Genomic DNA, 19,289 nt, shown 5'->3' with positions numbered 1-19,289 from the left:
AGGATGATTCCGATCCACCGACCGATGGGTTGGATAAATGGTTCCATCCTGTGGCGCCACCCTGGCTGGTGTTGTCAACCGGCGGCTGGCGGATGGGCCTGGTGAATGAATGAGAGAGGAGGACTGTTTTCATTCGCGGTGAATCTGTGTTGCCAAACACCGAAGTTGTCACCCTGAAATGCACCTTGTCGACACTGTATACATGACGGTTTGCCTTTGAAGTATCTATTCGCTACCGGATGATTGATGCTCACAGTGTCATCTGCCTTGATTTATTGTTGGATGGTGCTTTACCTACGCCCTCCCCCCTCCCCCTCCTGGCTTGGGAAGGTTGAAACCCAGCCAGATCTACTGCTCGATAAGGAGACCTTCTTTTCCTCCATCAGATCTTTGCAAACCGAATGCCGTTTTTGGGTGCCACCCGTGGAGAAGATCCTGTACAACTATTCATTTTCTCGCCTTTTCCTCGTCGCAGGAAAGGTGTCGGTATTAGAGTGATATAGACAAACACATGACAATATTAAATCAGCAAACCCCTGCACTCCAGACAATGTACACTCCCCACCAGCATAGATAGAAACACCTAGTATCATTCAGTATCACACCTACTTAGGTGTCTGGACACCTTTTTAGTCGAGTGGTCTGTTTGATGTGATAACTCCAGACAATGTACACTCCCCACCAGCATAGATAGAAACAATGTCTGTACGGCTGCTAAATGCCCGTTGTTGCTTTCGACCCTTTGCATCGTTAACCCCCCATCAGCCGTCTCTCAATATAAGATCACGCAAGCTTACAAATTCCTACCGAATGTCGCAAGGTCAGTTTCGAAAACCACGTTCCCCGGACACTCAGCGAGCTGACCTTCGCACCAAGGCCTGATGCCTGATGACAACCCTCTATTCTCATATTCCTCTGGCCGATTCCTCTACAATGAAGAAACACGCCTCCAGGAACGATACATGAGGTTTGACGTCAGCGCGCTTAAAAACACCATCGCGACGCATGTTGTTGGCCATGGAAACGTGCGGAGTATTGTTAAACTGAGCGAAGGCGGCTTCAACCGCGTGCTCCTAGCCACCATGGAAGATGGATTCCGGGCGATTGTGAAAATCCCTTTCTGGATTTCCGTCCCCAAGATGTATGCCACCGCCAGCGAAGTCGCAACCATGACATTTCTTCGCTCAAAGGGGGTTCCGGTGCCTGAAGTCTATGGGTGGTCTTCCACGGCGGAAAATCCAGTCGGTGTGGAGTATATCATCATGGAGCATGCACCGGGTGTTGGGGCTGATACTCGCTGGTTCGACACGAGCAAGTACCAAAAGAAAGCACTGGTTACCGGGATCGTCGACATTGAGAAAAAGCTTTTCAGCATGCCGTTCGCCTCAGTCGGTAGTCTTTACTTCAGAAAAGATCTCCCCTCGCGGTTACAGGGCGAGCTCTATCAACCTGGTACACTGGACGAGGACTGCGATGCCGAGACCTACTGCATCGGGCCGATTGCCGATTACATGTTTTGGTATGGACAACGCGCGAAGCTGGAGTTGGATAGGGGACCTTGTATGCTATGCTTTCCTTTCCACTGAAGCGAGATGTCATGACATGCATGGATTTGTCAAGCTAATTAACCGTTGTTTTACAGGGAGTGATCCAAAGCAATATCTTCTCGCAATTGCCAAGAAAGAAATCGCGTGGATCGAGCGATTTGGGAAGCCGCTTGAGCCCGACTTTCCCCATAATACCGTTTTCCCTGGAGTCAATTCCCATCAAGATTATTTGGAACTTCTGAGAAAGTATCTAGCAATTGCGCCTTATCTTCTTCCTAAGGATACGGGGAATATCTTGAATCGACCTACCCTTCGCCATCCTGGTGAGTCCCCGCCAAGCCCTTTCGTGCTAGTAGAGGCTAATTTAGAAGACCTCACTCCTGGAAATGTCTTTGTGTGTCCAGACACCTTCAATGTCACCTGCATTATTGACTGGCAGCACACAGTAGTCACCCCGTTGCTGCTTACTGCTGGCTATCCGAGGCTGTTTGAGAACCCCGACCCCGAGCCCCCAACAGGCTTAGTTCCGCCAAAATATCCAGAGGGCTACGATACAATGAGCCCGGAGGACAAGGCCCAAATCGATGAGCTCATCCGACGCCAAAGTCTCTTTTATCTATATCGTGTTTTCAATGGAGGACTCAACAAAGTGCATTTACAAGCCCTTCAAGATCCCTTGATTCTATCACGTCAGCACCTGGTGGACTTTGCGGGCCGCCAATGGTCGGGCAACCTCATGACCTTGAGAGGAGCATTAATGGGCATGCGTGATATTTGGCCCCATGTTCCGGGGAAGGACGATGGTTTTGAATGCCCCATTAAATTTTCAAAGCCAGAAGTCGAAGACCAAGCTGAAAACCAGCCAATGTGGTATAACTTGAACGCTTTAGTCAGCCACTGGCGTGATCAACTAGGGGGGCTTTCAGAGGAAGGTTGGGTCCCAAATGAGCAGTATGACCACGCTGTCAAACGAAACGAATCCCTAAAAGCGGAATTTGCTGAGGGAGCAAGTGCAGATGAGCTTGAGAAAATCAAGCGGGGTTGGCCTTTCCAGGATCGAGAGGAGTTCTTTTAATCGACGCCGTTCGGATCAGGACATCTTGCTTTAGTACATGCTGCCCCTGAACCCGCTCTTCTGCGTTGCTTAAATGCCTAATCAGATATCGTCACCATGTCCAATGCATTTGATTCTTGGTAATCCAAGGGACCAAGCCTAATGGCCAGTTATCCAGTGAGATAAGTTTGATTCACGGAGTTTGGAGTTGGTAATCGAAATTCCTCGCCTGGGTTGGTATGTGTCGAGTTCACCCGGAAAAGTAGGGGACATTAGAGCTTGCCGAAATCAGCGACCAGGGCTATGAGCCTTTCAGATCCGTCACAATGAAAAGTCTCTGGTGTAAACTTTCCAAAGAAAGTATCATCATCATGATAGGATTCCAGCTGGCCTGACTGCGACAGACAATGTGCGAGGTAGATAGCCAAACTTGAGTCCCACCCCTTCGCGCACTGGCAGGCATTCAATACCAAATCTCGGGCCTGTTGACGAACAATCGGGTCGGGAGCATGGACAGACGCCACGGATAAAGAACATAGAATATCGAAAAAGAGGAAGTGAGGAAGCATATGTTTTGCCGTTGGTAGTGGCGTTGCAATCTCAAAATAGTTGGTCTCAAACATTTGGTGCAAGGGGCACCAAACATCATCTTGTTGACCACTGTTTGCCGTGACTGACTGGGACGAGGAGTCCCTGGTAAGACGACCAGCAGTCGATAGGGTATGCCCAAGGTCCAGAATGTGCTTGAAGTCCAAGCGATCATTTCTATCATGCTCTCCGGGTTTCCGATAATCCGCCATGATGCGAAACTTCAGAAGAAAACAGCAAATCGCGAGCACATATGACTCGCAGGTGTGGTTATTTGAAATTCCAAAGCTCAGATAGTGGTTGAATGCAAGAATCCAGGTGTCTAGTTCCATTAATTCTTGAGCTAAAAGGGTCCCTAGGCGTTCCATCTCAAGTGCTATCGGCTTTTGGTCAAATCCTGCATTTGGACTTGCAGAATGCCTTCTGTGGATCATCTTTTGCAATATGTTAATCAAGTGTATACGAGCGTCTGCGATGCTTGTGAAGGCTTCCGGGCCTTTACAACAATTTGCGTCGAGCCCAAAAAACCGCGTGCAATCCGCGAGGTCAAAATGGGTCATCTGACATATTAGTCGAGTGAAAAGGGAGCGGAAAATCATCTCGCACCCTTCAGCAAGCTGCCCGGACTGCCTAAGTTCCTGGAATAGCTTGAACCCGGATTGAAGGTGAAGCAGGGCGTTCTTGTGGTGTCCCTGGCAGGTCTCCAGACAACCAAAAAGAAAGCTGGCAATCACAAACACGGGGGATCGGTCGTCCGTGGCTTTGGCATCGCTAGAAATCAGCTCACGGAGTGCTTTGCCGTAGTGCCGCATTGCGAATACTGTTGACTCGGATTGAGGAGACGCAGCGAGGCCGTAGTGGTATGTTTCATATAGCTTCCCCTGGGCAATCATCGCATGCCTAAGCGCAGGCTCCTGTAGCACAGTGCTGTCTGTAAAGGGCGCCACCAGCTCGCTGGGGAAACATGACCGACTCCACTGGTAAAAGAACGCCAGGGCCTGCTGATCTTGGAGATCTTCCGTGGGATAGTGCAAGGCTCTGGCAGAGGTTACGAGATCTGGCACATAGTATGTTATATGGAAAGGCTTTGGTGGGGTCTTCGGAGGAGTCTGATAGCCCGCACAATGGCGGTTTGCCGAGACGCATCGGTTGCAGATGGGTTTCTGCTCGTCGCATTTGACTCTTCTGGATCTGGATTCCCGGTATTAGCCACCATTGCCCCGACCGGGCCACCGAGTGGGATGTGGGGAAAACTGGGGGGGGCACGAACTTGCAGGTAAGGCAGCCTGTTCGAGCCCTGCTAACCATCAGCCGAGAGCGCTTAGGCGCAGGGTTCTGCGACCTCGCGCGGGGGTCCATCGCCCGGGGTATCGATGTGTCAGGTCAGGCTGTCAAATAGCTAGTACGGAGTAGATAGACAGGAAACCGTCCAAGCAGGTTCAGAGTATTGTTCCGGAAGAGAGAGCAAGAGCCACGGCCCATCGACTGCTGGGGACCGTGCTAACTGCTTTGGGACTAGCCGCCTGGACCGCCGGAGAACCGCGCTGATTTGACGGTTATTAAGAGTCGCCTCAGGGGCCTCACTGTAGATAATTATATAATCTACTCCATCCTGCACTTTAGTTACTATATCTCATGACGAAAGTACGTACATACCGTGTGGCGCAGGCTCAGCCTTATCCGCCTTTGGATGTCGTCAAATCCTCCCATTTCTCCCATGCATTCCTGGGCGTTCTTCACCCGGCTGCCTAATTCTGCTTGGCAAGCCACAAGGCCTTAGATCGGATCATCGGGTTCAGAGGGCCTGGCTATGCGCAGCATAGCCTCAACGGGAGGGTCAGTCCATCCTTGACAGTTCAGGGACCAGCATCCTCGTCGCATCCCATGGCACCCTTCAAGATTGGCAGTGCCCTACGGGATCCACCCCAGGCATCCGCTTTCTAGAAAGAGTCTGGGCGCTTCGGGGGCCGGGCGGTAAACTCCCTCTCATTGACGATGGAAGAAAAGGCAGTTGACAGCACCAGCCTTGGCTGGTCCCTCATGTCAACCGGTGGTACAACTCCGCGGATCACACTTTCTGGTTCCTATATTTAGTCTCTGGCGGTCCCGCGTTTCGCCCTCGCTTTCTGTCATTCTCTCAACTCTCAACATTGAATGCGACCGACCCCCTCGCTTTCACCGTTCCGTCGACACCTCCGCTGCGCACATCCCCCCCCCCTCACGTCCCCCGTTCGGCCCCATTTGGTCCCGGAGGATCGACCGATCAGAAGGAATTGGAAGTCTCCAGCTCTTGGCCGCAAAGACCGACTTCAGCCCATATTCAGCCCATATGCCTTGGTAGAAAGAAGGAGGGCTACAGCAGTCGTTGCATTTCGGTTACAGTGGATCCGCCCCGATGGACCGTCTCCCCGACAAACTGCCCTTCTCCAAGCGGCGCTTGGAGCAGCGGATCATTCTCTCGTGAGCCGCGAATACCCCTCGGTGGAGGAAGATCTCGCCGTTGCTAACATGTCAACAATGCGCTCATTACAGATACATTTTTGACTACGTCATCCTAATGTTCGTCCGCTACGCTGCCTGACGTTGCGAGTCTGCTGACAATTGATGCGATAGCGCGTGTATTGGAGGCTTCTATGTGCTCGACTCCATCGAACCATTCCACCAGCACTTCTCGTTGCGTAACATCTCCATTCAGTACCCCTATGCCGTCCATGAACATATTACGATCCAAGAAGCCCTATGCATCTCCGGTCTCGCGCCTTTGGTCATCATCGCCGTCTATACTATTTTCATCGATGGAATCTTTTCGCACCATAAACCGCTGGATCCGGTGTCGGGGAAAAGAAAGTTCACGGGCCCATACCGGTGGAAGGATCGACTGTGGGAGCTCAATTGTGGCATTCTGGGTCTCCTGCTTTCACAAGGGCTGGCTTTTGTGATCACCCAGGTCCTCAAGAACGCCTGTGGAAAGCCACGACCCGATTTTATAGATCGGTGTCAGCCGCGCGCAGGAAGCCATGACGCGATCCCGGGACTGTCGAACTCTACTATCTGTACAGGCGAGCATGCGCTTATCAAGGACGGTTTCCGTTCGTGGCCTTCAGGTGCGACCCAAAGTCTCTAATTCGAAGTTTACGCTAATTCAAAATAACAGGTCACAGCAGCTGTGAGCAAGTCCTTTTGATATATTCCTTGGTAGTGGATTACTAACATTACTCACCAGCATCATTTGCGGGATTATTCTATCTATCACTCTGGATGAGCGGAAAGTTGCACATAATGGACAATCGGGGTGAGGCCTGGAAAACACTCTTGGTCATGATTCCATGCCTTGCAGCAACCTTGGTAGCTGTGACCCGCATCATGGACGCCAGACACCATCCCTTCGACGTCATCAGCGGCTCCCTCCTCGGGATTATCTGCGCCTGTATCTCGTACCGTCAGTATTTCCCGTCCCTCAGCGAGCCTTGGAAGAAGGGACGCGCACACCCAATCCGGACATGGGGCCGGGATCCAGTACCGCCCGTCCCTCTGGCGGGTCCCGACGGAAGCCTGGTCGCTCTGCGAAATCCCGAGGAAGAGACCGCCCAGTCGAAGGCCATGGGCGTTGCTCCAGGCGAGCCGTTATACCCAGCGGAGTCCAACCCATACACCTCGAGCAGGTACAACTACCGGCGATCCCAGGACGGGAACTGGTCGTCCTCTAGCGAGGATGTCGCATCTGGCTATGAAATGCAGCCGGGGTATTCTCGCACCCAGAACCCTGCGTTGGGTGAACCTATGGCGCGATACGATATTGACACGGCGTATCGCTCCCAACCGCAAGAGGCGGTCCCTGGCGCCTCTGCTCCACAAGCCCCGGCGGTGACGGTGACCGCCCATTCAGATCGGGGGCGGGATTTGACGGACGTTCCATATCGAGAAGCATTATGATGTGGGTTTTGTGTATTTATCTGTCGGTTTCTTGCTGTCATCTTCATAAAACATATCTTGCATATAGATATCTTGGCTACGACCGTGACGATCATTTCACTGGAAATAGGAGAACATTAAACAAAAGGTTTCTATTGGCCCTCTGTCTAGATACTATGAGACCTTGAAGCTCTACTGGAAAGTACCCAGAAGTTACTATCTTGGTAGGCCAGAGTCAACAACAATACTCATTTATCAAGGCTCCGACTGATCAGCCAAATACAATATAACCTATATAGTTTCTAATTCAATGGACCACCTGACTTATCAGGGGCTACGAATTCTGTTTAATTTGGGATCTGCTAGTTACATTGGATGTGGGCGTGGGTGGTTGCAGTGTTGATTGTGCATGGAATAAAGGGCATCTTATTGTCTGACGAGGCTATGTCAGGCCAGTAAGGATTTCTCCTTCTGTAAACTATGAACCCAGTTCAATATAATAGACAGGGCGACTTTGATATCGTAGGACTTCCATCGTGTCACTTCTCAGGACCGTTGAGCTACAACGAGCTGGTAATCCGTAGTTGCTGGAAGGGCTTAAATATAGACGGCGCATTGCAAGCCAGGATGATAACATGGCATGAATCCAAATATCCCTCAGTATCCCCACCACAAGATGTCAGCCCACGACCTCGACAGAGAAGAATCCCTTCCACTCAACTCGGATTTCAGCTCACAGCAGACAGAATACGGCAGTGATGAATGCCCCCCCGGATGATTCGAGCTGGAAAGATCCGCGAATCCAAAACTGGAAGCTCTACGCAATCTGCTCCCTTTGTTTTCTCGCCTCTCAGCACCAATGTGGGAGGTGGTTATATACATACCAGACGACCCAATTCGACGCCGACATTGCCATTCACTCCCCATTTCGGGGAAAGGTGCGGCCAGAGCTCAACCACGCCTGGGATGATGATGTCACCAAGAGTGAGTGTGGTTGCGTTGTGCCCAGCAAAAAAACATGGATGAATGTTCGGTCTCGGTTGAATTCAGGCTGATAGGTTTTTACCTTCCACCAACCAGCAAACTTAATCCTGATTGACGAGAAAGCCATGCATTCTCTTGGAGAGTCCACAGTGAATGCGACCATGCTTGGTGACAGATACCTTGCCGTGGTTGAAGTGTTTCACCAGCCAGCTCCATTGCGTGGATCTCGTGAGAAAGTACGTCCATCGTGCGGATTATCCGGGCTATGAGGCGTTTGAGGACCTCGAGGAGGCTGTCCTTGCTCGTGTAGACCACTGCATTGATCTGCTCCGTCAGGTGGTTCAGTGCACTGGTGGTGTGGGCCGTGTTGTGTATGATGATATGGGCCCTGGAAAGCCCCCCCCCATGACGAGGTTCTCGAATAGTGTCAAACCTAGTATAGTATCATTCAGTATCGCACCTACTTAGGTGTCTGGACACCTTTTTAGTCGAGTGGTCTGTTTGGTCTGATAAATAGGCATATGTGTCGGGATTTTGCGGCTCTCCGAGGATGGTTTTTGGGTCATAGCTGGGAGAATAATTTGGGGAAATGAAGGGGGATGGGAGGAGAAGATGGTTGTACAGTAGTAGAGTTGGACCATGTGGGGGGGCCTGGGGTGTGTGACACACCTACCTAGGAGAGTACTATCTCTTGGTTGTGAATGACCAGGCAGCCTTTTTTAGGAATCCACGGTATAAACCCTAGAAACTCCCGTCGGTCTTTTCTCCCCATTACATCCTCCCACTCCCACAGCTCATAGAGTTTCAGCTCGTTGCTCTCGTCACCCCACCATGTCTCCCAAGCCGTCCGAGGACTTGGTACCTCTTGTTAAAGAGATCTTGAAGAAGGTTTTCAGCTTGAAATACTCAAAGCTATCTCTCGCGGCCACAAGCGCAGCAACTTTGTCTTTGAAATTGATCGTGACGGGATTTGGGGGGCTCACGTTCGATGAGAATAGGGGGATCTGCTCCGGACCTCCCAGCACTAAATGTGGTGGGCAAAGCCCGTTTCCTTCTCTGGACGCGCTGTACCAGGGGCTTCGGCGGCAGCAGGTGCATCTTGCCGATGTGATGCTTTTGTAGTATCCATGGACTTGAATCATATGGCCTGATCGTTGCTGGGTTCCCAGAGGGTGCAGATTGGCTCGGAGATAACCTCAGGATCAACCGTGGCTCTCGCCCCTCGTGGCGGACCCACTCCACCACCCCCGAACTATGGCAACCGCAAGGAAACCTGCAGTAAACAATGGCGACGTGAGATGACGACGGCCGAAATCGATGGCATCGAGGCCTCATCGCTCCCGTCTGTCCTACTTTGTCCTACTACTGCCAGGGTTTTGCGCCCGGGCGGGTGCGCCGAAAAGCAGGGCGGCCCACATGTTATCCCAGCCACCCCGCAGTGTGAATCGCCCAGCCTCCTCGCTCTCTCTTTCTAGTTTCTCCGACTCGCAGATTCCTCCCCCGCCGTCTGCACCGTCTCGACCTTTTCATCTTTTCTGCTGCATTCTCTCCCTTGTTGCTGTCTCTGCTTTGGATGCATCGTCCGTATTCCGTACCTTGCTTTCGCTGAGTTGGGCTGCATCGGATCGGCCCCTACCCAATCGCCGCCAATACGTTGTTGTCCGGCGCAACGTCAGACCTTCGCCTCGCCCTGGTGCCTTGCCCTTGTCCTGCCGAGCCAAAATCTCCGGCCTCTCTCTCTCCTCCAGCTCAATTGATCTTCCTCGTGTCAGCTCCCCTCGTTGTACCGATTCCACGCCCACTTTCAAACTACCACCTCTGCTGGCACGTCCGGCAGTCCACCTATTACAGTCCAGAAGATCTGAGGGGCTTGTTCGCGTCACAGTCACAGTCCGTGACAATCCGGCAAGATGATTGGCAGTCTCTTCTTTATCTGCAACCGCATTGTGGAGTTGCTCTTCCTGATTCCGATCGTGGGAATGATGGTATGTCCGTTCACATTCCTACCCCAGACGGGTACTCGCTCCCCTCGATCGCTTTTTCCACACTAACGTCAAGGAATCCAGGCATACTTCGTCAACGGCTACCTCAATGCGAATGAGATCACTCCCCCCTACGTTCTAGTCATCTTCATCGTTAGCGTCATCGCTGCCTTCTGGTGCCTCGACACCCTGATCCGCTTCTCGACCACCAAGCGCTCGGCTATCTTCGTCGCCTGTGTCGATCTTCTCTTCTTCGGCGCTTTCATTGCTGGTGTCTATGAGCTGCGCTTTATTGCCGGGGCGAAATGCTCGCACTGGGATGGAGGCTCCGTTTACATCTCGCTGGGTCCGTTTGGGTACTATGGCTACAGGGATGGCAACCCTCTGTCCTTCCACATCGACAAGACCTGCGCCATGCTGAAGGCCTCCTTTGCCCTGGGGATCATCGAGATCGTCCTGTTCTTCTGGACGGCCATCCTGGCTCTCGCCATCTACCGCAGACCGGACGTGATTGTGAAGGAGACCACGACTGTCCGCCGGAGGAGCCACAGCAGTCGAAGGGGTCACCGGCGCCACAGCAGCTCCGGTCGCCGGCACCATTATGAGGTATGAGATGGGAACAAATTCACGAAGAAACATATGATGGGAGAATACAGATTAATGATTGAAATGGATAACGCGCAACGACGAGAGAGAGTAATAAAAACGACACAACCGACTCTGATGAAAAGAATGAAACCCGAAACGAAACCGAGAGCGCAACCCTCAGTGACCGATGCACATGCACTTGATTAACGGGATACGATATGATAGCAACCACCATGATGATAATGTTTTCCTTTTGAGCTGTTTACAAGTCCTTATGACTTTTTTTTTCTTTTTCTTCTTTTTTTTCACCATCTTGTGCTATTGGCCAATGAATCTTCCATAAGGAAAGCCTTTAATGGGCTTGTATTTCCGGACGCGAAGACCGTGCTAGCTTGATGATATGTGACTTTTCAGTGCAATATAAGATGGGACTCCGAAGTAGCTGTGGCCTTGATAGCTGTTCTGAAGGTAGTTGGAATTTTCAGGGTAGAAATACTTCGTCATGGGAGAAGAGACTTCATCCGGATAGTATACATATTTGGCATCTTGCCCTGCTACACATGTACGACACGCCGGAGTTCAATACGATACTCCACAGCCAACACCAACACCAATGCGCCTTCTTGCGTGCCTGACACACAGAATAACTAGCCCCCTCAAGCTAACGCCTGCCCGCCACTTTTGGCACGCGATGGAGAAAGACAGAACAGCGATCCCCCCGATCTTCGATCTTCGGCACCGGCCGAGTCTCCCCCGCCCGATAAGAGCGCAAAAGTGGGGAAGCTCCAACTGGCTCGTCCGCGTCGGGCTGAACATGTTCGGGTGGTCTTGCAGCCAAGCTGATCGCTGGCTCCTGTTGTGTATATATCTGCTGAACGTCCAAGGGCAACAATACGCATTCCGTGGCAATCGTTTCACCTTCAAACCTGTTTGTAGCGTGCAGGGTACGGCCTTGGAAGCAGACCGTGGGTGGCCGTGGGTGGCACCGAGCGAGCGTCATCGGTGAGCTCCGATCAAATTAGCAAGTATATTCTATTCTTCTTCTCTAGCGTTATAACCTCCTTCCCCCCCTCCGGCACCTGGCTAACGGCAACTTTAATCCCGACTAGCTCAAACCACTCTATTTCACTCCTGGATCACGCTACTTGCTCGACTCGACCGATTTGCTTTGAACGGGCCAAGAACTCAACGGTCGCCACCCCAGTCCGGCCTTCAGCAGCAATGCGAACCTCGACCCTTCTACCTACAAATGATATCCTCTGATCCCTACATCCGTTAATGTCGCTTACACTTACACATAAGAGTGATGATTACGATAAAGGGCACTGAAACAGGCGAAAGCCTTCTCGCATACGCGCGAGGATACTCCGAGGACGTGGACGTTATACGGGAGCGCGAGTATCCCTTGCTCAAGGGTAGGTTTATGCGCTGCGCGACTTGCCAACGTGCTTTTTTTTTTTTTTTTTTTGAGTAATTCATGCTGAATATCCCATGTATCTGAATTAGATACCACGTATCTCGATCATGCAGGTACTACGCTCTATGCGAAGTCCCTGATTGAATCGTTCTCCCGAGACCTGACCTCCAACCTCTATGGGAACCCCCATTCTATGTCCGCGCCCTCACAGCTCTCAACGCAACGTGTGGATGATATCCGGCTGCGAGCCCTTCGGTTTTTCAACGCCGATCCGGATGAATTCGATCTCGTCTTCGTGGCCAATGCAACCGCCGGGATAAAGTTGGTTGCGGAGTCTCTTCGAGAGGCATCTCCGCGAGGTTTCTGGTACGGGTACCATGTCGATGCGCACACTAGTCTGGTTGGGGCGCGTGAGCTGGCAGGGCTTGGAAATAGGTGTTTTGCGACGGATGAGGAGGTCGAGCGATGGATCTCCGACTTGCATAATGAACCTCAAGGCCAAGGACCTCGGTTGTTTGCGTGCCCGGCGCAGTCGAATATGAATGGTCGGCGCTTTCCTCTTGAATGGTGTCGGAAGATACGAGGCGCGGCTGAGAATACCTACTCGCTTCTTGATGTTGCGTCGCTTGTTTCCACATCGCCTCTCGATTTAAGCGATGCCTCCGCGGCACCCGATTTCGCCGTTCTCAGCTTCTACAAGATTTTCGGGTTCCCGGATCTTGGCGCGCTGATTGTTCGCAAGAGTGCTGGTCATGTCTTCGACAAGCGGCGGTTCTTCGGCGGGGGCACGGTGGATATGGTCTTGACGCAGGGGACGCAGTGGCATGCCAAAAAGCAGTCTACCATCCATGACCGGTTGGAGGACGGGACGCTTCCGTTTCATAGTATCATCGCGTTGGAGTCTGCGTTCGACACGCATGAGCGTCTCTTCGGCTCTATGGATAATGTGTCGTCGCACACGCGTTTCTTAGCGAAGCAGCTATATGACCGCATGACCGCGTTGAGGCATCATAACGGAGAGAAAGTCTGCCATGTTTACATGGGGTCGCGGTCAGACTATAACGATCCGGCTACACAGGGTCCGATCTTTGCGTTTAATCTGCGCAGCAGCCAGGGCGCGTGGATTGGCAAGTCTGAGGTGGAGAAGCTGGCCAGCGTCAAGAATATTCAGATCAGATCGGGGACGCTCTGCAATCCGGGAGGCACGGCGGCGAGCCTTGGAAGGACCGCGGAGGACATGCTGCGGAATTTCGAGCAAGGAATGCGTTGTGGGGATGACCACGATATCATGGATGGGCTGCCGACGGGCATCTTGAGAGCCAGTCTCGGTGCCATGAGCAATATGGATGATATACACGCTTTCATGGCTTTTATCGAAGAGTTCTACGTCGAAAAAAGCCCGAATATGTGTGCCTTGGTGCCGCCGATGGAAACCAATCTTCAGCAGCCAGGGTTCTACGTCGAGAGTCTCTCGGTATACCCGATAAAAAGTTGCGGTGCGTTCAAGGTGCCTGACGGCAAACGGTGGGAGATCAAACCAGAGGGGTTGGCATGGGATCGGGAGTGGTGCTTGGTCCATCAAGGCACAGGAGCAGCTCTGAACCAAAAACGATACCCTCGCATGGCTTTAATAATGCCGTTTATCGATCTCAGCCGTGGTGTGTTACATATAACCTGTGGAGGCATCTCTTCACCAGCTCAGAAGTCCTTGGAAATACCCCTAGGCCGTGAGAATCTGCGTGCCATCACCTCTTCATTCTGCCAGACCAGCTCGAAATCCTCCACCGTTTGCGGGGATCAGGTATCCCTGCAAGCCTATACATCTCCCGCCGTGTCTGCCTTCTTCTCCGACTTCCTCGGTGTGCCATGCACACTTGCAAGATTCCCACCGCAATCCTCGACCAGACTAGCCGAGCCTAAGCGCACTTTCGCTGGTAGAAGGTCGCCTCTCAAATCAACCATGCCCGGCTCCTTTCCCCAAGACCAAGACACATCGCCACCAGAGGCCATGATAGAATCCCAACGAAGCCCACTCCTCCTCTCCAACGAGAGCCCCATCCTGCTCATCTCGCGCTCCTCTGTCAACCGCCTCAACGAAACCATCAAAGCCAGCTCCCCCAACAGCAACGGCAACGGCAACTGTCGAAACAAGGCCGTCGCCGCCGACGTTTTCCGTGCCAATATCGTAGTCGCCGAGAACCTCTCCCAGCTGGCGCGCGCTGAGCGACCATACATCGAAGACCGGTGGGAATCTCTACGCATTGGATCCCGGAACCTCCGCTTCGATGTCCTCGGCTCCTGTCAAAGGTGCCAGATGGTCTGCGTTAATCAGCTTACTGGCGTGAGGGGGGAAGAGCCGTATTCGACCCTGGCGAAGACGAGGAAGTCCGGGAATAAGATTTTCTTTGGGAGATATCTGTCAGTTTTTGAGGACGTGGAATCTTGGGATCGTGGTTGTGATGAGACTGATACACCCACCCCCCCGGTGTTGAAGACAGTGATGGTTGGGGATGTTGTCACTCCGTCCTATGGTCTCGGTCTTGGTCTTGGTCATGGTCATGGTCATGATTGATGGGATATGATTGAGCTAGTTTTGGTTTGGTGTTTGTTGGTGTTAGTGCATTGGGACAGGCACAGGTACAGGCACAGGCTCCGTCCTGGAGATTGGAGTTGCAGTGATGGAATTCATCCATGTACCATACCATATCATCATAAGAATCCGGTTAATTTGAACCCACAACCACCAATTTACATTCCTTCCCCAACTACTTACTGGCTAGGTAGACAACCCATCAAACGGAGAAGCCGGACCTTCCTAATAGCTAGAAGGTTGTCTCAACACCTTTATAACCTAGGGTGTATTGTATGCCTCTATTTTCTTTCCGACCCAACCCTTGGCATACATGTGTAAACACCCGGATACTGTTCCTGTTGCTGTATATCTTGCATTCAACATCTATAGTATAGTAGCACCCGTTTCCATACAGACATTCAAATGTGCATGGGGTTTAAAAAAAAAAGCTATTTGTACAATACAATACATAATGAGAATAAACTCCCTTGTGCCGAATCAAACCCTGGCAATGAATGATCAATCAATCAATCAATCAATCAATCAAAATCAAAACTAAACAACTCTCCCCGAGCGGTGTCGATTGGCCCCGGGAAGATCAAAAAAAAAGGGATACAACGTTATGCAAGACACCCCGCGGATGATAAAAAAAAAAAAGGACATGTCAAGGGCGAACGAAGGATGAAGGCCCATGGGATGGCCCCATGGTCCACAGCCCAGTGGGTGAGACGCTTTACCGCTTGGGCCACTTTTTCCAGCCACGACCGTGACCTCTCTGTAAAAGGAAAACACAAGCAAAGTTAGCGTGTGTTTACAATTTTCAAGGACACGAAAGAAAGAATGAAAGAAAGACAGGGAAGAAAGAACAAAAGTCCAACTCACCTGCTTCCACGCGCGGATCATCTCCGGCATCTCCATCATTGCCTTGCGACGATCCTCCAGACGAGCCTCCATGGTGCGCTCCCACTTGTGACCCTTGACCTTCTGCCCGATACCCGTACCCTTGATGCGCAGACCGCACTCCTCGCGTCTCGTCTGCTTGAACTCCGTCGACTTGCGGCCCGGAGGCAGCAGCTCCTCAACATTATACCGGATAGCCAGCTTGACCAGATCGGCCTGCTGGCGCAGCCCGAACCGCGGACTCACCCATTTGCCCGTGCGGAAGTTCTTCTTCGGCAGGAACGGGTTGGGGTGTTTGGGGTCGGAGTAGAGCAGGGCCCGGGATGGGGAGAACGCTTTCGGGTCGGCAGGCTTGTGGCCCTTCGCGTCTCGGTTGGGGGTGTAGGGGGAGGGGAGGCCTTCGCTTTCCTCTCCTGCTGCTGTGGGGGTGGTGGCCTCGGCGGCGGCGGTCTCGGGGACTTCGGGGCGCGCGAGACTGGAGTAGATTTGCGGGGGGTAGCGAGCGAAGAAGTTGGTGAGACGCGCGGGAAGCTTGCTTATCAAGCTGGGGGTGGTGCCGGAGACGCTCATCTTGGAGGAGGATGGGTCCGGATGGGTTGTGTGGGGAGTGGTGGTGATGGTGGTGATAGTGAAGCTCGTTCGAGAATTACAGGCAAATATGGCGCTAGGCCACTTTCGGGGGGGGGGAAGAGGGAAGAGAGGCTCGGCGAAAAAAAGTTGGCAGAAAAGGCGGCGAGCAGGCGGGTGGGTGTGTGGTTGGTGTGGTGTGGCTGGTCACTCACTGGTGCTGGTGCTGGTGTCCCACGCTTAAACTCCCCGTCGCTCTTCTGCCTCTCACTTCTTCTCCCTCCCTCTCTCCCTCTCTCTCTCCCTCCTTGCTTGCCTGCTTTTTTACCTCCCCACACGCAGTGTTTGTTTGTCGGTCCTTCCTCCCCCCCCCTCCCTTTTCTACATCGCACTTGCATCGTCCGGGATTGTCACTTCTGTCGCCCGCGAATCTCGCTCTTGTGCATAAATTCTTCGTTCCCACGGCCACGATGGCGGACTACAACTATGGAGGTTCTGAGGAGGAGAATGCGGAGTTAAGGAAGCTGGAGGTCGAGCTGGTAGGATGCCCGCTTGGTTCTTGTTGTCGCGTTGATGGGCGATGCAGGTCTTGTTAGTCGCTAACGCAGCTGTCGTGGTGTAGCTCGATGATCCTGATAACTTCGAGACCTGGGAGAGATTGGTTCGCGCCGGCGAAGCCCTCGAGGGCGGCATCAACCGTAACTCCAACCCCCAAGCCATCACCACCGTGCGCAATGTCTACGATCGCTTCCTCGCCAAGTTCCCCCTGCTGTTCGGATACTGGAAGAAATACGCCGACCTGGAGTTCTCGATCACCGGAACCGAGGCCGCGGATATGGTACAGATGGCCCTTCTCTGGCTGAAAAAGAAAATCTTGGGCTAGGACGGTCGCTAATGGTCGCGCAGGTCTACGAACGGGGTATCGCCAGCATCTCGCCTTCGGTCGATCTGTGGACCAACTACTGCTCCTTCAAGGCAGAGACCTCCCACGACGCCGACGTGATCCGAGAGTAAGTATACAAGAGCTGGTTTCCTTTCCTTTCCCCCCCTGTAACCGTTACCAACGCAGCACGGACATTGTTGTGATGCCGGACCTGCGTGATGCAAGCTTTTGCTTGCAGCAGTCCCCGCGATGATGGGTGAGATTTCACCTTACCCGGTCTCAAACTGGAGTTTACTTCTCACCCATGGCTTCTCCAGGCTGTTTCATCCTCCCCTTGAACAAAAGTTACAGTTGATTTCAAGTCAAGCACCTCCTTCCCTGCCCGCACACTAGAGACCAGTACCTGTGCTCGGTGGCACCTATTCTGCGTTCGAAGCAGAGGGGGGAATCAGACGTTTTCATCCACCGTTTGACCATCTTAGTCGTTCAGTTTTTTGGGCTCGCACGCATTGGGAATCTGATGCTCATGTTTGCTATCCTTGTCATTTCCCTATCCCCCCGTCTTCCCCCGTCTTCCCCGTTGCGTTGTCCAACTTGGTATGCCCCGTCAGTACTGACTGTTCTTGTGCGCAGGCTTTTCGAACGCGGTGCGAGCAGCGTCGGGCTGGATTTCCTGGCGCATCCATTCTGGGACAAGTACATCGAGTATGAGGAGCGAGTGGAGGCCTATGATAAGATCTTCGGCATCCTCAGCCGCGTCATTCACATCCCTATGCACCAGTATGCCCGGTACTTCGAAAGATTCAGGCAGCTGGCCCAGGCCCGCCCCGTCGCGGAACTGGACACCCCGGAGACCTTGGCCCAGTTCCGTGCGGAGCTGGATGCTGCTTCCGCACACGTGGCCCCCGGCGCCAAGGCAGAGGCCGAGGTCGAGAGGGACCTGCGACTGCGCGTCGACAGCCATCACCTTGAGATCTTCTCCAAGACCCAGACTGAGACCACGAAGCGCTGGACATATGAGTCCGAGATCAAGCGCCCGTACTTCCACGTCACCGAGCTCGACGAGGGCCAGCTGGCGAACTGGAAGAAGTACCTCGACTTCGAAGAATCCGAAGGGTCGTACTCCCGCACTCAGTTCCTGTACGAGAGGTGTCTGGTGACGTGCGCCCATTACGAGGAGTTCTGGCAGCGCTACGCCCGGTGGATGGCCGCTCAGCCCGGCAAGGAGGAAGAAGTGCGATGCATCTACCAGCGTGCAAGCTACCTGTACGTGCCCATCGCCAACCCGGCGACTCGTCTCCAGTATGCATACTTCGAGGAGATGAGCGGCCGGGTGGATGTGGCCAAGGAGATCCATGACGCCATCCTGATCAACATCCCTAACCACGTGGAGACGGTAGTGTCCCTCGCGAACATGTGCCGTCGCCACGGCGGACTCGACGCTGCGATCGATGTGTACAAGACCCAGTTGGATTCGACACAGTCGGACCTGGCGACGAAGGCCGCGCTGGTTGCCGAATGGGCCCGGTTGCTGTGGAAGATCAAGGGCTCCTCCGAGGAAGCCCGCCAGGTGTTCCAGACGAACCAGCAGTACTACATGGACAGCCAGGCGTTCTGGACCAGCTACCTCAGCTTCGAGCTCGAGCAGCCCACGAGTGCCGCCACGGAGAACGTTCAATACGATCGCATCAAGCACGTCGTTGACGAGATCCGAACCAAGAGCGCCCTTACGGCCGACGTCGTGAGGGACCTTGTCCAGCGCTACATGGTGTACCTGCTCGAACGCGGAACGAAGGACGCCGCGAAGGAGTACATGACTCTGGACCGTGAAGTCCACGGCCCCTCGTCTGTGTCTCGTACCAAGGCCGGCGAGGCGGCGCTTCAAGCCCCTCCGCCCGTGGTGGTGCCCGTGGCGGAAGTTGATCCCACCCCCCCTCAAGCTAACCCCTATGACTACTATCAGCAGACACCCGTCAACGGTGGCGTGTGAGTCTGATAATAGGCAATTGAACCCAGAAATCACCAGATCAGCTGGCCCGGGAGCATCCACACCAACTCACCCCCCACCTCCCCTCCCTCCACATCCCTCCCCGCCACGGGAATGGCACCTCCCTCCCTCCCGCTCCCAGCCCTCGAATGGCGTGTTGATGTGTAGAACAATAATTCTTCTTTTTTGATTTGTGCAGCTTTCAGCGAGTCCGGCGTGTTGAGTGGGAAGCGAGAAGTCTACTTCGAGCAGTTTGCCTGCCCTCTGCCTCTTCCATGATATGGTCTATCCGATCTGATTCGGTCTGA

General features: G+C 53.1%; 8 protein-coding genes across 8 annotated transcripts; 6 read left to right on the top strand and 2 right to left on the bottom strand.

Annotated features, from left to right (window-relative positions):
- Positions 1-844: 844 nt before the first annotated feature.
- On the top strand, positions 845-2,747 carry BO70DRAFT_423131 (serine/threonine protein kinase). Its single transcript, XM_025547588.1, has 2 exons — positions 845-1,560; positions 1,643-2,747. The coding sequence occupies exons 1-2, from the start codon at positions 882-884 to the stop codon at positions 2,620-2,622; spliced, it is 1,659 nt and encodes a 552-aa protein (XP_025400542.1). The 5' UTR covers positions 845-881; the 3' UTR covers positions 2,623-2,747.
- Positions 2,748-2,873: 126 nt separating this feature from the next.
- Positions 2,874-4,548, bottom strand: BO70DRAFT_395119 (Zn(II)2Cys6 transcription factor domain-containing protein; the record flags this gene model as incomplete). The annotated part of the gene is made up of 2 exons (XM_025546513.1): positions 2,874-4,380; positions 4,460-4,548. The coding sequence occupies 2 exons, from the start codon at positions 4,546-4,548 to the stop codon at positions 2,874-2,876; spliced, it is 1,596 nt and encodes a 531-aa protein (XP_025400541.1).
- Positions 4,549-5,584: 1,036 nt separating this feature from the next.
- BO70DRAFT_370088 (phosphatase PAP2 family protein) lies at positions 5,585-7,122 on the top strand (the record flags this gene model as incomplete). Its single annotated transcript, XM_025544719.1, has 4 exons — positions 5,585-5,649; positions 5,722-5,748; positions 5,803-6,293; positions 6,413-7,122. The coding sequence occupies 4 exons, from the start codon at positions 5,585-5,587 to the stop codon at positions 7,120-7,122; spliced, it is 1,293 nt and encodes a 430-aa protein (XP_025400540.1).
- An 862-nt stretch (positions 7,123-7,984) lies between these two features.
- On the top strand, positions 7,985-9,151 carry BO70DRAFT_360809 (uncharacterized protein; the record flags this gene model as incomplete). Its single annotated transcript, XM_025542880.1, has 3 exons — positions 7,985-8,518; positions 8,759-8,963; positions 9,069-9,151. Coding segments are annotated over exons 1-2 (308 nt in total), but the record flags the coding sequence as incomplete, so codon positions are not given.
- A 424-nt stretch (positions 9,152-9,575) lies between these two features.
- On the top strand, positions 9,576-11,050 carry BO70DRAFT_333913 (uncharacterized protein). The gene is made up of 2 exons (XM_025540993.1): positions 9,576-10,070; positions 10,152-11,050. The coding sequence occupies exons 1-2, from the start codon at positions 9,996-9,998 to the stop codon at positions 10,677-10,679; spliced, it is 603 nt and encodes a 200-aa protein (XP_025400538.1). The 5' UTR covers positions 9,576-9,995; the 3' UTR covers positions 10,680-11,050.
- Positions 11,051-11,737: 687 nt separating this feature from the next.
- hxB (putative molybdenum cofactor sulfurase protein (HxB)) lies at positions 11,738-14,863 on the top strand. Its single transcript, XM_025540992.1, has 2 exons — positions 11,738-12,070; positions 12,162-14,863. The coding sequence occupies exons 1-2, from the start codon at positions 11,962-11,964 to the stop codon at positions 14,642-14,644; spliced, it is 2,592 nt and encodes an 863-aa protein (XP_025400537.1). The 5' UTR covers positions 11,738-11,961; the 3' UTR covers positions 14,645-14,863.
- Positions 14,864-15,286: 423 nt separating this feature from the next.
- On the bottom strand, positions 15,287-16,208 carry BO70DRAFT_360805 (mitochondrial 54S ribosomal protein mL59). The gene is made up of 2 exons (XM_025542879.1): positions 15,527-16,208; positions 15,287-15,419 (listed from the first exon to the last, which is right to left on the bottom strand). The coding sequence occupies exons 1-2, from the start codon at positions 16,112-16,114 to the stop codon at positions 15,378-15,380; spliced, it is 630 nt and encodes a 209-aa protein (XP_025400536.1). The 5' UTR covers positions 16,115-16,208; the 3' UTR covers positions 15,287-15,377.
- Positions 16,209-16,404: 196 nt separating this feature from the next.
- Positions 16,405-19,261, top strand: BO70DRAFT_360804 (putative mRNA splicing protein (Prp39)). Its single transcript, XM_025542878.1, has 4 exons — positions 16,405-16,650; positions 16,734-16,949; positions 17,018-17,121; positions 17,628-19,261. Exons 1-4 carry the CDS (start codon positions 16,582-16,584, stop codon positions 18,982-18,984), a joined length of 1,746 nt encoding a protein of 581 aa, XP_025400535.1. The 5' UTR covers positions 16,405-16,581; the 3' UTR covers positions 18,985-19,261.
- Positions 19,262-19,289: the final 28 nt, after the last annotated feature.

The sequence above is a fragment of the Aspergillus heteromorphus genome (assembly GCF_003184545.1).
Source record: "Aspergillus heteromorphus CBS 117.55 chromosome Unknown BO70scaffold_8, whole genome shotgun sequence".
NCBI lineage: Eukaryota > Fungi > Ascomycota > Eurotiomycetes > Eurotiales > Aspergillaceae > Aspergillus > Aspergillus heteromorphus.
This window is presented reverse-complemented; position numbering and strand designations above follow the sequence as displayed.